General features: G+C 41.6%; 1 protein-coding gene across 16 annotated transcripts in view; it reads left to right on the plus strand.

Annotated features, from left to right (window-relative positions):
• Positions 1 to 16,584, plus strand: part of PTPRM (protein tyrosine phosphatase receptor type M) — a 514,813-nt gene that overhangs the window by 288,928 nt on the left and 209,301 nt on the right. For all 16 annotated transcript variants that reach the window (XM_054164442.1, XM_009909925.2, XM_054164443.1 and 13 more), the window contains exons 12-13: positions 14,101 to 14,374; positions 16,095 to 16,131. In XM_054164442.1, coding sequence (XP_054020417.1) covers positions 14,101 to 14,374; positions 16,095 to 16,131 — 311 coding nt within the window. The remainder of the gene's footprint in view (positions 1 to 14,100; positions 14,375 to 16,094; positions 16,132 to 16,584) is intronic.

The raw sequence follows: 16,584 nt of genomic DNA on the forward strand, positions 1-16,584 counted from the left end.
CCTGGTTTCAGTATATTATCTATTCCTTAATTTTTATTCTACTATTCATCCAGCTCCGGAGCCCTCAGCACAAAAAGGACATGGGTCTGCTGAGTGGGGCCAGAGAAGGCCACAACAATGATGTGTGGGCTGGAACCCCTCTGCTGTGAGGACAGGCTGAGAGAGTTAGGATCGATCAGCCTGGAGAAGAGGAAGATCCAGGGAGACCTTTTTGTGGCCTTGCAGGACTTAAAGGGGACCTGTAAGAAAGCTGGGGACAGTCTTTTTAGCAGTGCCTGTTGCAATAGGACAAGGGATGATGGTTTTAAACTGAAAGAGTGAGATCCAGTCTTGAAGAAAGGAAGACATTTTTTCCGCTGAGGGTGGTGAGAGACTGGCCCAGGGTGCCCAGAGAGGTGGTAGATGCCCCATCCCTGGAAACATTCCATGCCAGGTTTGATGTAACTCTGAACTATCTGCTCTAGTTGAAGATGTCTCCGCTCACTGCAGGGTGTTTGAACTAGGTGATCCTGAAAAGTCCCTTCCAACCCCAAACATTCAAGGTCATCAAGTCCAACCTTCTACCGAGTATCTCCATGACCACTAGACCATGTTCTGAAGTACCACATCTGCTTGTCTTTTGAACACCTCCAGGGCTAGGTTCTGCCACCTCCTTGGACAAGGTATTTCAATGCCTGGCCACTTTTTCACTACAGAAATTCTTCCTAGTGTCCAGCCTAAATCTCCCCTGGCATAGCTTGAGGCAGTATTTACAAATGTCCTTACAGTCTCTTTGTTCTAAAGACACAAAAACGCTTAATACACTGCCAAACCTCACTTGCCACTTGCAGTCTGTATTCAGTAGCAAGATCTCATTGATATTGTATGGATCACACCAGGGCTTATCCATAATCAAACATGTCTTTTACTTGTCCAGCAAATATACAATTAAGAGCTGAAATAATTTATGATTATAGACCCAAAGATGTTATTTACACCTTTAGAAAATGACTGTGAAATCAGCATGAATCAGTACCATGTAAAGAGGCTTACATTCGGGGTTCATTTTGCACTCACTTCATTCCATGCAGAAGTGTGGAGAGTTTCTAATGCATGACACTCATGTCAGCATAAAGTAGTAGCCAGTGCCCTAGACAGTGTAGCTAGGGAAACTTTATTTTATGATTAAGGAATTTCATGTGTAAAAATGTCCTTGTCATTCTGTTTGGCTTAATTCTGACCGCTTTTTACACTTGTAAACCAGTATAGTAGTAACACTCTGTAATAGGTTAGCACAAGGGCTAACCTGCTCCTTCTCCCAACGTGAAAGTGAGGGGGAAGGTAACACACAAAACTTTGGGTTCAGGTAATGAGATAAGAGTTCAATATAACATAAGACCTATACTAAATTATATGACCCTGCTCTGGCAAGGGGGTTGGACTCGAAGAACTCCAGAAGTCCCTTCCAACCCCTGGCATCCTGTGATCCTGTGATAATCACAATGCCTCATTACCTTAGCTAATGATCTAATTAATCTAATAATACAGTGCATGATTACCTTGTCTTAGCCTATTTGCAGAAGAAGCACAATGAAAAAAACAGCATAAAACAGAAAAACAAAACCAGTGCTACCCCACACCTACAGGTCACCATCCCTGCAGAAAAGAGCCAACACCCAGGAACCCAGAACCCAGAAGCAGAAACCAGAACAGGAAGCCTCCCATGTTGCAATCTGAACTTCAAGCCCCGTAATATTTTGCTCCAGTTAGCACTTTCATTTTTGAAGCTGGCATGACTGCAGTGTGGTATGCTTCCTTATGAGGAGAGACTGAGGGAGCTGGGGCTCTTGAGCTTGAAGAAGAGGAGACTAAGGGGTGACCTCATTCATGGTTACAAATATGCAAAGGGTGAGTGCCAAAAGAATGGAGTCAGGCTCCTCTTGGTGATGCCCAATGACAGGAGAAGGGGCAATGGGTGGAAGTTGAGGCATAGGAATTTCCATGGAAACGTGCAGACACTGTGAGAGTGACAGAACTGGCAGCTGGAATAGGCTGCCCAGGAGTCTGCCTCTCTGGAAATATTAAAAAAACCCTGGAGGCATTCCTGTGTGGTCTGGTATAGGCGATCCTGCTCTGGCACGGGGGCTGGACTGGATGATCTTTCAAGGTCACTTCCACCCCCTAACATGCTGTGATTCTGTGAATAACAGCAGCAGGTTCAACTCAATCCGTGACATATTCCCAACTGGGAGTGATGGGCAATACTACTGCCCTACACTCTGCATCAATATTAAATAATTAGAAATAATTAGCCATGAGGCTGTATAGCCAGGGAGAAGAAAAAAAATTAAATTAAATTAATCAATATTTATAAAAGATTTGGGAGGTTGAGAGGGTTAAAAGAAGAGTTTTGATTCTCTTGTCATTCTGTGGATTTCAGTTAAGAGCAGAAGAGACTCTTTTGCCACAGATATTGTTGGTATTATGACTTCCCACCACTTACAGATGTTTTGATCAAGTCCTTCTTCGCAATTTTCATACACTGTTCTAATAGTAAACGAAGAGTTGCCTTGAATAAGGGTAGGTCAGCATTTTGAACCATTTTGAATATTGAATTTATTGATTTTTGTAAAGGATGGACTGGACAAAGGTAAAGCCACAGTCTGTCAGCACACTGTATGTTGTGTAATGGAATACAACTTATCTACTGCTGCTTACATGTTGGAAATCTTTTATTACCCTTTGAAAACAGAAATATTAGATCTTTAAAAGATTCTTTTGTTTGTTTGTTTGTTCTCCTCTCTCTATTTACTAAAACAACAAAGTTATATTCTGAGTCATCATGTAAGACAACTTAATCTAAAGGCAGAAATATTTTGTGAATCACAGAATCCCAGTATGGTAGGGGCTGGAAGAGACCTCTGGATATCACCTAGACCACCCCCTCTGGTAAAGCAGGGTCACCCACAGCAGGTTGCCCAGGATCAAAATATCTCAGTGGATTTGGAATCCCAGAGAAGAAGGCTCCACAACCTCTTTGGGCAGCTTGCTCCAGGGCCCCAGCACCTTCACAGCAAAGAAATCTCTTCTCATGTTGAGGTGGAATGTGTTCTCCTATGTGCCTGTTTTACCTTGTCCCATCACTGGTCACCACAGAAAAGAGTCTAGTTCTACCCTCTTGCCCCTGCCCTTTAGCTATTGATCAGCACTGAGAAGATCCCCTCTCAGTCTGCTCTTCTCCAGGCTAAGCACTCCCAGGTCTTTCAGCCTTTCCTCTTCACAGAGATGATGCAGTTTAGCATCTTTGTAGCCTTCGTGGCCTGTGATTACAGAGCTGAAGATCTGCTGGGCATTCTCTGCCCCTGATGGTGTGCTTAGATTCTCTAAAACAGCCAATCCACATAGTAGGAAATACACCAGAAAATTAAATAAGCTTTGTCATCAGGACTAGGTGGCACCACACTGGCCATTGGAAGGTGGAATGAGCATGCATCATTGTCTCCTTTTCCTTTCTTACAGATTTTCTTCTGAGAATTTTTGGAGCCCAGGCTCTGATGTCTCCCTTAAATCCTAGAGAGTCCAAAGTCACAAAAAGAGAATTTTTTCAGTTCTTCTGTGTTTGGAAAATACCTTTAAATCCATGATGAACATAAAGCATAATTAAAGCCATCTCTTTACCACTTTCAGAGCCTATCTGACTCTTCTACAGCAAAGATATTATGTAGCAAGTGTTTTTATTCTTGAGGGAATTGCATACATTCTAATCTTCATCCCTGGAGACTGTCCTTGAAGGGAAGATCAAGCAAAGTGTCTTCAGCTTCCAGTGACAGGATGCTCCCCATGTGAGAACTGTGGGGATTTCCTGTAAAAATCCATAGGAATTCTAAGGAGAGGTTTGCTTGGATGTATTTTTCCCTGGAAAATCCCCTTTGTAAATACTGACTTTTAAGTCTTTGAGACTGTCCATACAAAAGAGTTGGGCAGTCACAAAGCAGCTTAGGAGTTTTACATTAAAAGCCAGATACTGTTCCCCAATGGACTTGGGCCTGTGAAGATAAAGCTTATTATAACACCTGAGAGTTTACATTTGGCAATACCTCCAGGGGCTGAACCTAAGCTCCCTTATCTCCTCCTTTACAGCTGTTTAGGTATTTCTGCTTTGATTGATCTCAGAAATAGGGCCCCTTGCATGACAATGGAGGTGTTGTGTAATATTAGTCCCTCATGTGCTCACTCCAGGGCTGATTCTGAAAGATTTATGGCTTTCTCCAGTCTGATTTTCCCCATGGGCTGGAAATGTCAGGTACTAGTAACAGCATTTCTTGAGAAGGAAGACAGACTTTGCTTGAAGAATCTAACCAGGCTTATCTCTTAACATGCAAAGCCAGTAAATAAAGCCAGGTATGGAAAGAGAATCATTCTATTCAAGTTCCAACAAGCTGCTGGCAAAAACTATTTTCTTAGTCCTTTCCCACACTATGGGAGCACCTGCCAAAGATGGTGGAAGTTTGCCTTAACCCTCCTGACTTCAAGTAAAGATGTGATCAAAAAGTTACAGGGATTGAAGAGTCCCTTCATTCCCAAACATATACCTTTTACACTGGAATGTCAAGAACTTGAATGTGAACAGTTGCAAGAATGTTGATGTCTTCTGTGTAATATTTGCAACATTGCCTAGCTCACATTTTCCCCCCATTATGAATTAGATCTTATATCTTTAACAAAATCCAAATCTTTGTTACCATTGGTACATTAAATTGGAAGTTTTGTTTAGTCTGTTTTTCTTTACTGTTAAGTTCTGTATTTTCCTATCAGAACCTTAAATTCATCCAAGGTAGGTTGTGCAAACTTCCCCCTCCCCCCCCCCCCCCCCCCCCCCTATTTTAGAAGCTGTAGCAGGCAAGGCTGTATTTTGCTTAAAGCCCATAAAAATCTCCAATATCCTCAAAATAATGTCCCTGAAATAGAGAGGGCTTCCTAGAACAGGCTTTTCCATCCTTAGTGAACAAACTCATTTGTCCTTTTGCTAATTAAAACCTCCCTGGTTTTACATCTACTTGATAAACTCCAGTCACTTTGAATCACAGAATCACAGTATGCTGGGGTTCGGTAGGGACGTCTGGAGATTATCCAGCCCAATTCCCCCTGCTAAAGCAGGAGCACCCACAGCAGGTTTCCCAGGATCACAATGTCCATGTGGATTAGGAATCTCTCCTGAGGAGACTCCACAACCCTTCTGGACAGCCTGCTCTAGGGTTCCCACTTCCTCACAGCACAGAAATTTCTCCTCCTGGGTTCTAGTTGCCCCTTGTCTGGTACCTGGGGACCTGGCCCCTTCCTCTTGCCCCCCATTCCTTCAGCTATTAATCATCATTGAAAAGATATCCTCAGTCTCTTCTTCAGGCTTCTTCTTCCCATTCCTGGAAACATTTCAGGTTAGGTGGGATGGGCCTCTGAGACACCTCCTCTAGTTGAAGAAGTCTCCACTCACTCTAGGGGGGTTGGATTAGATGAGCTTTAAAGGTCCTTTCCAATCAAAACAATTCTATGATTCCATGAATCTCTGTTTTCATAGATTTATAGACTCACAGATTCATACAATGGTTTGGATTGGAAGGGCCATTAAACATCATCTAGTTCCAGCCTCCCCACCATGGGCAGAGACACCTTCCACTAGACTAGCTTGCTCAAAATCTCATCCATCCTAGCCTTGAATGCTTCCATAGAGGGGACATCCACAACCACCCTGGGCAACCTGTTTCAGTGTCTCACCATCCTCACTGTAAAAGATTTCTTCTTTCTCCAGTCTAAATCTGCTCTCCTCAAGCTTCAATCCATTCCCTCTCATCCTATCACTACAAGCCTTTGTATAAGTCCCTTCATGGCTTTCTTACAACCCCCCCTTCAGGTACTGGAACACTTCTATAAGGTGTCCCTGGAGCCTTCTCTTCTCCAGGCTGAAGAATACATTTGGTCTATATTATGTGTTGCTAGAGCTCCTGACTCACTGGCAAAGCCTGTGGAACTGATATGGTGAGACACCTGATAAATCAGGGACTGTCATCATCACCTTGGTTTAATGCCACCCATAATAAATATACAGACTCTTGCTCAGTAGGAAGAAAGTTAGTGACAATTTCTTGTAGCTGTCTTCTATTTCTTGCCAACTAAATTATTAATTCCTGTCCTTTAAAAAGTAATTTCCCTCTTCCATTTCAAGATATGGTTCACCTTTAATTTCTAGTAGTGTAAAATGTTAATGCATGGGTTGAATTGCAATAATCACAGGATCATAGAATCATGGAATCGTTGCAGTTGAAAGAGACCTTCAAGATCATCAAGTCCAGCCCAGCACTGCCAGATCACCACTAAACCATGTCTCTCAGCATCACATCTACAATAATCTAGTGCAATATAAAGTTTTACAGGCTTTGTACATTTTCTAGGGGAGAAAGGGGGGGAAAAGCCTTTTTTTTTCAAGGATAATAAAAAGAAAGATCTTGGAGGTGTTCTAGTTTTGAACAGTTGCAGCAACCCAGAGGAAATAAGAAATTTCTGGAGAACTGAGGCACGAAATATTTCATTGCCCTGCCAAGGATAACACATAACAGTTGTATGATGGTATTCAAAGTTGTGAGGTGCTAGAATGGGTTGCCCAGAGAAGTTGTGGAGTCCTCACCCATAGAAAAGTTTATGGCTGGGCTGGATGAGGCTTTGTGTAATCTGTTCTAGTGGGAGATGTACCTGCCTATGAAAAGGATGTGGGACCTAGAGGATCTTTGAGGTCCCTTCCAACCCAAACCATTCTATGGTTCCATGATTCTAAGACTAGTAAGTAAATTAAGGCAATCTTAAATTTGGGTCCTTACACCATTTTTCTTCTATAAAATACATTCTTAAATAATACTTATGGTTATGTTCTTTAAAAAATCATTATGATTTCATTTAGAAGTATCAGGGCCACTGAGGAGAGAAAAAATAAACCTGATAGTTCAATAACTAAGCAGTCTAGCTTATTTTTCCCTTGTTTTCAGCTTGGAACTAGTTTTAAAGATATGTGTCTTGGTTTGAGCAAGAACAGATCTAAATCTTGCAGGGATTTGACTTCTCAGCTCAGCGACAGCACATTTTGAAGTTCAGGGCAGGTTTCCACAGACAGTGACTGCTTCTGGAACTGAAAACACTGATGGGGAGAGTTACTGCCAAGGGCTGGGCTGCAGAAAGTCTCTGGCTTAGACTTGTTCCTGTGCAGACCAAGGGCACTGCCACATCTTGTGCCTTACCTTGGGCTGCATAAAATCAGTGTTGACACCTCAGGGGAGGAGTGGACAGGACAGGTAGCCTTCAACTGACAAACAAGGGATCACAAACAAGGGATCCCATACCATGGACGACATCTTCAGGATCAATGTGAAGGATCATGAGGGTGAAGCCATGATGTTCATGGCCAGTGTTCAAGCAGGACTATGTCCATTCTGCCTTTGACTCCATCCATGTGTTCTTGAATCCAGTTCCAAATTCCAGCTTCTGAACCTGGTTCCCATATGTGGCTGAGCCTAGTCTGGTACTTCCCCAGTGCCTGCCCCCAGCATCAATGGTGGCAATGGCAATGTCATCACCATCAGGGCTTGTGTTCCATGTTGGTTTGTATCTCTTTCTCTCCTTTTCATTGAATTGTTCTTCTTTCCATCTCAGATGGTTTAGGTTCACAACCCATCAGTCTCTCTTCCTTCTTCCCTTTCTTTTCCCTTTGATAAGGGAGAAGGCTTCATAGAGAGCCTCTGGAACTCATCTAGTGACCTTTGACATTGGTGAATTGAGCAAGCATTTCATTGGGAGTCTATTATTCCTCTCAGGTATTAATAGGATTTCTTGCCTGTTTGAAGCTCCTTTTCCACACCTTTACATTTCAAAGAATAAAGTCTTCTGACCTGTACACTGAAAAATTGAAATCTACCCTACAGTGAAAGGTGCCAAAATCACATTGGTATTGGTAGAACTTAGATTGGTCTTTCTGAAGGAAGCAAATGTAATTTCAGTTGAATTCATGTTACACAGATCTACTACAGAATTCCAGTTCATTGGGAATTGAACACAAAACCTGCTTTTACCTGGACTGAAATTTGCTTTGGCATCAAGGAAGGAACATGATAATTATTTTTAATGTAGCATACAAATATTTCAAATTTGGGGTTTAAAAATGGTGTCTGAGAAAAGGGGAAAATTAATTTTTTCGGCAACTTTTTGTTTTAACAATCCCAAAATAGTCCCAAATGTGAATGATTATGCAGAGATATGGATCTGAACATAATTAAGACTGTAATTTTGGTTAGAAATTACACAGACCAGTCTGCTCAGATATTTACTGCTTGAATTAAAAATGGTCTGTCAATGTCTGCTAAATAGATTGATTTTTTTTTCAGACACAGTTAAAAAAGAGACATGACAGAACAAAGAACACATGTTAACACAGGAATCAGACACCAAGGACAGTTAGATAAATGAACTAAACAAATCAAATGAAGACTCAAGTGTATATCTCCTCTTAAGTACATGAAATGATGAGTGTTAGCAACTTGATGAATCAGGACATTATTCCACAGTTCTGGAATGCAGGAAATCAAATTTTACTCAATTGAAGTCTCATTCAAAGTGACAAGATATTTTTCCAGGAGGATAGAATTATCTTATTGGATATAATCATGGACTTCAGGATTCTTAATACAGATGTCTTTAACATTTACAGTCTAGTTATTTATGAATTGTGATCTGTAAATACACAATTACACTCTGTCAAGGGTCAGGGCTTAGCCTGCCACTAAATGACTGCCAGTGGTTCTGTATGGACACCCCTGCATTCCCAAAAGAAAGAGAAAAGGAAGAAGGGAGAGAGACTGATGAAGTGGGAAAGAGCCTAAACCATCTGGGATGAAAAGAACAAAACAATGAAATAAATACAAAGATGCAAACCAATATCCAACTCCTGGTAGCAATGGCATTGCCACTGGAAATACTGATGCTGGGGGTGAGCTCTGGGGCAGTCCCAGACTAGATTCAGTAGCAGAGTAGAACCAGATTCAGAAGCTGGATTCTGGAATTGGATTCAAGAACTCAGAGATCAGGACTGAAAGCAGAAGGGACAGAGTCCTCCTGGGACACCAGTCATTGAAGAAGAGGCTTGAACCTGGTGATCCCTCAGCTTGATCCTGATGATGCTGTCCATGGGTTGCAATCCCTTGTTGGTTAGTTGAGGATCACCTGTTCTTTACCCTCCTCTCTGAATTCCTGCAGCCCAAAGTAGGACAAAAAATGTGGTTGTGCCCCTGGTCTGCACAGGAGCAAGTCTAAGCCTGAGCCTTTCTGCAGCCTAACCCTTGGCAGTAACTCTCCCCATCAGCTTTCTTGGTGCCAGAAGCAGCCACTGGCTGTGCAAACCTGCCCTGAACTTCAGAATGTGCTGTCTCTGAGCACAGACTGAGCTGACAAGTCAAATCCTTTGGCAAAATTAGTTCTGATCTATCCCAAATCAGGACAAGCAAACTCAAACTCTTTTCCAAGTAGGCAGTTTTGCTGCTGCATATTAAAGGAAACAAGTTAAATAGTAAGAATGAGAGGAAGCTTTTGATTGTAATTGGGATAAAAATTCATCAGCAAGATGATCTCATCCTCACAATTGTAAAACATACCACTCATAAAGTTCTGTCAGGTTCCCCTTGACCCAGGTATCCAATAATGTGTTAATTTACATCAATGTGTGGAAATTGGGCAGCAGAGAAGATTTTAGTTATTTTTCATTAGCACTTGGACTTTGATAAAGGGGAGCAGAAAAGAGCTGCTTGACCTTTCAGTGCTTAAATTATTAAAGAGCAAATAGATTGAAGGTCTAGATGCTTGCAAATCTAATTTGCCTTGTGGAGTAAGGATGAAAAGACATTTTGAGTTTGAAATTGCTCCAGTCAACTTAGTTCTTTCTTTAATGTATCTGAAGATGAATAGATGGCAGGCATTTCAAAAGCAGTAGCATACAAGAAGTCGGGCAGGTGGTGCAACTGAGATGAATTTGCCAGGGGAAAAGGAGCACTTTAGTGATAGATTTGTTTTTAAACTATCTGAAACCTTTAATCACTGAGGGAAAAATGGAAAGACCCCTCATTTCAACACTGTTGGTACAGGTATTACAATCAAATCATAGTATCTTGTGTGGTCTGAGGTCCCTCTTCTATTCAGTTCTGCTGTGATAAAAAGGGTGACAATACTTTCCTGAAGGCAACAGCCAGATGACTTCGTTTCCCATCCATCATTCTTTACTGAAAATGAAGGATTCTTATCTTTGCTGTGGTACTAGGCAACTGTACCCTGCTTCACTACCTTACTAGGAGAGATGTTTACATCACCTTCTCCTTTTTTTCCCAATCCTCCATTTAACTTCACCAACAGTATTTATTGCAGATTCACTGGAAATTAGTAGTTAGAGAAGGCTACACACTCTTCAAAGTAGTTTGCAATCCCAGTTCTAAGCAACTGTGTTTTCTACTAGAAAATCACTGGCTAGAATCATATGAAACATCGATTTGGGGAGACAGCAATGTAGATATTTTATAGCTGATTTTTTACAGATCAGTATCTTAGGATCAACACAAAGTCACCATGTATTGACTTTCATTTGTGATATAGCATGGAATTCATCAGCTAATGAAAAGCTTTCTGCTTATTTGTAGCATTTGTTGCACTGAGCTGCCCAATGTGCAGACAGCGGCCTTCAAGTTTACCCTCAAGATATTTGTTGGTCTCCCCAGCTGCACCAAACTTCTGTATGGTTAGATTTCTCCTTGGGGTTCAGCATCATCCCACTTGTGGACATCTACATATGAGCAGAGTATTCAGTCGTTATAGTCAGAGGAGCGTAGAAAGCAATTAATTTGACCCAAAAGTAGACAGCTCCTTGTCAATCAGATCTTGTTTCTTGTACTGACTAGCTCTGCAGTGACTGTAATGGGAGTTTACAGATGTACAGACTTCTTCAAGAAGACACTTAAATTTAAATGTCTACACATTAAGCTAAATCTCCACCCTGGTGAAAGTCCAAATCACTCAGAATCAGAGGTATTTACTATTCTTGGTGTTAATTTTTTGGGCATAGAAAATACAGCATCTGCTACTGGAGAAGATCAACAAGATCATTGTGATTCTATGATTCTAATATGTCTGTTAAAAACCCATTCCTCTCCCTCTTGATGATATTCAGCTATGAAAGCTCTGCAGACCTAGTCATAGAATGGTTTGGGTTGGAAGGGACCTTTAAAGATCATCTAGTCCAACCTTCCTGCAGTGATCAGGGACATCTTCAACTATACCTGGTTGCTCAGAGCCCTGTCTAAACTCACCTTGAACAGTTCCACTGATGGAGAATCATTCGAGCACTCAGCATTATCTAAATGTACAAAGGCAAATCCAGGGTAGAAGCAGTATGTTAGTGTAATTGTGCAATGAGGTGGTGAGGATCCAGAGAGTGTGAGAGCTGGAGACCACAAAGCAGCTTGAGAGGTCCAGCAGGTGCAGGAGCTCACTGTCTATAATATGGCTTGGTGACTGCAAAAAGTCATCTCTCTTATTTCTAAACTAGGATTGTCTTCAAAAGGGGAATTCTGGAGCATGTTCAAAGAAGGACAATGAATCTGGTGAAGGGTCTCAAGCACAGGTCTTGTGAGCAATGGATAAAGGAACTGGGGTTGTTTAGCCTAGAGCAAAGGAGGCTCAGGGGAGACCTTTTTCTCTACAACTCCCTCAAAGGATGTTGGGGTGAGATGGGTGTTGGTCTCTCCTCCCTAGTAACAAGGGACAAGATGAGATGAAATGGCCTTAAGCTGAACCAGGGGAGACTAAGACTGGATATTAGGGAAAAAATATCTTCCCCAAAAGGGTTGGCAAGCCCCAGAGCAGGCTGTTCAGGGAAGTGGTGGTGTCCCCACCCCTGGAGGGGTTTAAAAGCTGAGTAGATGTGGTGCTGAGTGACATGGTTTAGCAGTGACCTGGCAGTGCTGACTTAATGGTTGGGCTTCATGATCTAAACCTGTGTGACCTACCCTAGGTGATTCTGCTTTGGCAGAAGGGGTGGACTCCATGATCTCTGGAGGTCCCTTCAAACCCCTACCATTCTATGATCTTTTTGAACCAGAACAATTTTGTAACTCTATGAATAGCTGTAGCTGTGCAGTGATATAGCCAAGCCAATAAACCCTGTTGAGTCCAGACCAAGACCTGCTGAGCCTCATTCCAAGTGTCCCTATAATTTGGGTGAAGCCTTTCATAAACAGAGTTATCTGCCTACAGAAGGTGGAGGGGGAGCAATATATCAGAAGACTATTTTGCAGTCTTTAATACAGTGGATATTTCATCCTTAAGAAACATACCTTATCCAGAGACTGCTTCTTTTTATGCAGGATCAACTCAAAAGACCATAAATTGTTATTAGATATTGATGATGTGTAAATGTGGACACATTGCTGCTTTAACATCAGTTACTGATATCGAGATTCAAGATTCTGGAGGCAAATACTGAGTAAGAATCACTGGTCCCCAGTGAAGCAATAAACTTACAAGCCAGTCTTCTTTAGAGACATGGACTTCCCACTCCACAAATTCAAAAGCTCTGACTCAGGGTTTTACAGCAACTGCGAGAGTAGAATGATTACACTGTTTGCATGCACAGCAGAAATCACAAGTTCTTTGTTCCTGCTGGAATGTCCATAACACCTTTACAGTGGAGAGGGATGGACTGGTCCCAGTAGGTCCCAGCACAGCAAAGAACTCAAGTGCAAAATGACTTGCCTTGCAGAATGCAGAAGAACTTTAAAACAGGGTTATCTCCAAGAGGTTTTAGAAGAGCTTTGCTGAGAATAACTTGCAGCAAAGATGTTTTATTCTTGCTCTGTAAGAGTCGGTATGCCACCAACGTTTTAAAAGGCTGTAATTCACTCTGTGCGTGCTTTTACAAGTAGTTGTAAAGTCAACACTTAAGCAAATACTGTTCCCTGTCTTGTTGTAATTTATTTCTTCATTTTTATCTTACATGTTTATTTTATTTTGACAAGGTAAACACATTAGAGAATGGAATCTATAGCTTAATACTTACTTTCGTGGGCAGCAATAAAGCTTAATTCTACATTTTAGCACTAATCAAGAAGACTTTTTCTGTGCAAGGGTTTGTACAAGAAACTAGTCTTTGCATTTGCCATAGGAAACACTGCAATATGTGTATTGTTAATTTTGTTTTTCCAACACAACCCCAAATTTATCTGAAAGCAGGAATCTCTTCCACAAATTCCTGCACCTGAATATCAAAAAGACATTTTTTTCCCATACCATCATAGAATGGCTTGAGTTGGAAGGGACCTTAAAGGTCATTTAGTTCTAACCCCTCTGCCATGGACAGGGACACCTCCCCCACTAGACTAGGTTACTCAAAGCCTCATCTAGCCTGGTCTTCAACACTTCCAGGGATGAGGCATCCACAACTTCTCTGGGCAACCTGTTCCAGTGTGTCATCATCCTCATGAACCTCTTCCTAATGCCTAATCTAAATCTACCCTGCTCTAGTTTAAAACCATTGCCCTTTGTCCTATCATTACAAGCCCTTATAAAAAGTCCCTCTCCAGCTTTTCCATAGGCCCTCTTCAGGTACTGGAAGGCTGTTATAAAGTCTTCTTGGAGCCTTGTCTTCTCCAGGCTTCCCAGCCCAACTCTCATAAGAGAGATACTCCAGCCCTCTAATCATCTTTGTGGCACTCCTCTGGACCTTCTTCAACAGATCCATGCCCTTCTTGTGTTGGGGACTCCAGAGATGGATGCAGTATTTCAGGTGAGGTCTCAAAGAACAAAGTAGAGGGACAGAATCACCTCCCTTGACCTGCTGACCATGCAGCTTTTGATGTAGCCCAGAATACGGCTGGCTTTTTGAGCTGCCAGCACACATTGCCAGCTCATGTCAAGCAAGTGTTTTTTTTTTCCTTTCAGTTCTATTTTCCATAAATACTGGTGTGCTGTTATGGTTGCAGAATGAGTTAACTGTCCATGTCTCAAAATAACCCATGTGTGTCTTGTCTTCTCTCCATTTTCTCTTAGTGTCTATCAAATAGTTGTTGAAGAAGAACGCCCACGGAGGACCAAAAAGACAACTGAAATCCTGAAGTGCTACCCAGTGCCCATCCACTTCCAGAATGCCTCGCTGTTGAATTCCCAGTACTACTTTGCTGCGGAGTTTCCAGCCAACAGTTTACAAGCTGCTCAGCCTTTTACTGTTGGTGATAACAAAACCTACAGTGGTTTCTGGAACACTCCTCTTCTTCCTCACAAGAGCTACAGCATATATTTCCAAGCTGCTAGCAGAGCCAATGGGGTAAGTTATGGGACAGGTGTGGGTTTATATTTGTGTATATTTTTATTTGTGTGTAAATAGATAACTGGCACCAACGAGCAAGAGGCCCAGTTAAGAGAAAATGAAGTAGCTGTGAATTTTAACAGGCTGAGCTGATAAAAATAACAGTTTTCTTAGCACAGTATTGCTTGATGATTAAAGGTTACCAGAAAGAGGAGGGGAAAACAGCACATTTTGTCAGCAGTGACTGGGCAAAGTAGTGCTTTACCATTCTGTCTTATTATGGAGTACTTCTCCAGAGCCCTGTGTCCACTTCTGGGCTCCCTAGTTCAAGAGAGACAGGGAACTACTGGAGAGAGTCCAGCAGAGGCTACATAGATGCTGATGGGACTGCACATCTCTGAGAGGAGGAAAGGCTGGGAGACCTCGGGCTGTTTGCCCAGAGAAGAGCATCAAAGTTCATCAGTATCTAAAGGATAGGGTGCAAGAGAATGGGGCCAGGCTCTTTTCAGTGGTGTCCAGTGACAGGACAAGAGGCAAGGGACACACACTGCAACCCGGGAAGTTCCATCTCAACATGAGGAAAAAGTTCTGTGTGTGAGGGTGCCGGAGCCCTGGAGCAGGCTGCCCAGAGAGGTTGTGGAGTCTCCTTCTCTGGAAAGATTCCAAACTCACTTGGACATGTCAATCCTGTGCAACCTGCTGTGGGACACCCTTCTTTATCAGGGGCACTAGGTGATCTCCAGATGTCCCTTCAGCCCTCACCATGCTGGGATTATACAAAAGCTGTACAGTAAATGTCTTTGGCCTTTTTTCTTTCTTCTTTTTTTAATTCCTTTTATTTATTCTTTTTCTCTGTGTTTTTTATTTGTTTGAGGTTTTCTTGGGTTTTGCTTGGGTTTTTTTTGTTTTGATTGTTTGTTTGTTTGTTTCCTTGCTTTGCAAAGTGTTGTGATTTCTTTTGATAAGTTTAAGACGGACTTGATTGTGGATTTTATCATGTCTGCCTCAGCCTATCCAGTCCCATTACCTTAGTTTTTAATGTCTCAGTTTCTCATGCAATTGTCCTGACTGAATTAGTAACCATTTTTCCCCCCCACTCTTTCTGCAACCCGTAACAGAAAAGTAAGTAGATGGAACTGCAATGAAAAGAGTGTAAAAAGGTCTTTGCAGATCATGTTTCATAGGACTAATTCTTCCTGGAATTGTTTTTCATTTCCTGGACAGACATACCCAGAGCCCTTCAATTCTTGATAAGCTTTGGCTGTCTGTGCTGACAGCCTGGAAATGTTTTCTGCCAGAAACCATAATGATCCCTCTTTCACAGTGCTCTGAGAGTGCAGAAATGTGAAACACCATTGATTATTTTTCCTTTCTCAAATTGTCTAGCACGATGCCTCAAACCATACTATCTGTAAGAAAGAGAGAAATCTCCCAAGGTCATTTTGATGCCAGAGGAAAAAAAGCTGGAAGTTTTTCTGTGCTTTTATAAATAACTCTCACATACTTTCTTCTTTTAGAGGAATCCTGAGTGCAATGTTTATATACCATCCCCAAGCAGTGTTTGTCCATATTATGAAAGCACATTGGAGTTGCTTAATAAGCAGTTAAATAAGTAACAAGCCACATGAAATGGGCACTTCCCTGACATTTTTATCAGTGTTTTTAAGAATAGAATCATGGATGACTTTCTTTGCTTCGAAACACAAAGTGTGACCTTTTTCCTCTTTATTTGACACAGGAAACCAAAATCGACTGCGTCAGGGTAGCCACAAAAGGTATGTTTGTATTATATCATGTATTCTGTATTTCAGCTTGCTGACCTTTCCTTTATGTGGTCTTTGCAAACCTGAAGAATGTATTTTTTATTTCTAAAAGGGACTGCTGAACCTATTACAGAATTTACAATGATTCATTTGCATCTCTGGCTGAGACTTAGGAAGTTTGTTTGTTTGTTTGTTTGTTTGTCCTAATTATTGTATTAGTCATTTGTAGCTGTCTACTTGAACACAAGGCTCTTAAAATATATCTATATCCTGTGGGTTTTTTTATATGGTCTCACAATAAATATTTTGGGCTAAATATAATAGAGATGTAAAATTACCAATTGCAGGGTGGGTGCTAGCTGCTTGTATATCTATAGTGAAAAATTGTCCCTTACTCCTAAGCAATTATCTTACCTTAGTTGCTTTGTAAAAGGAAAAGTGGAGAAATAACTTTCTTCATTTTCA

The sequence above is a fragment of the Dryobates pubescens genome, chromosome 9, assembly GCF_014839835.1.
Source record: "Dryobates pubescens isolate bDryPub1 chromosome 9, bDryPub1.pri, whole genome shotgun sequence".
Classification (NCBI taxonomy): Eukaryota; Metazoa; Chordata; class Aves; order Piciformes; family Picidae; genus Dryobates; species Dryobates pubescens.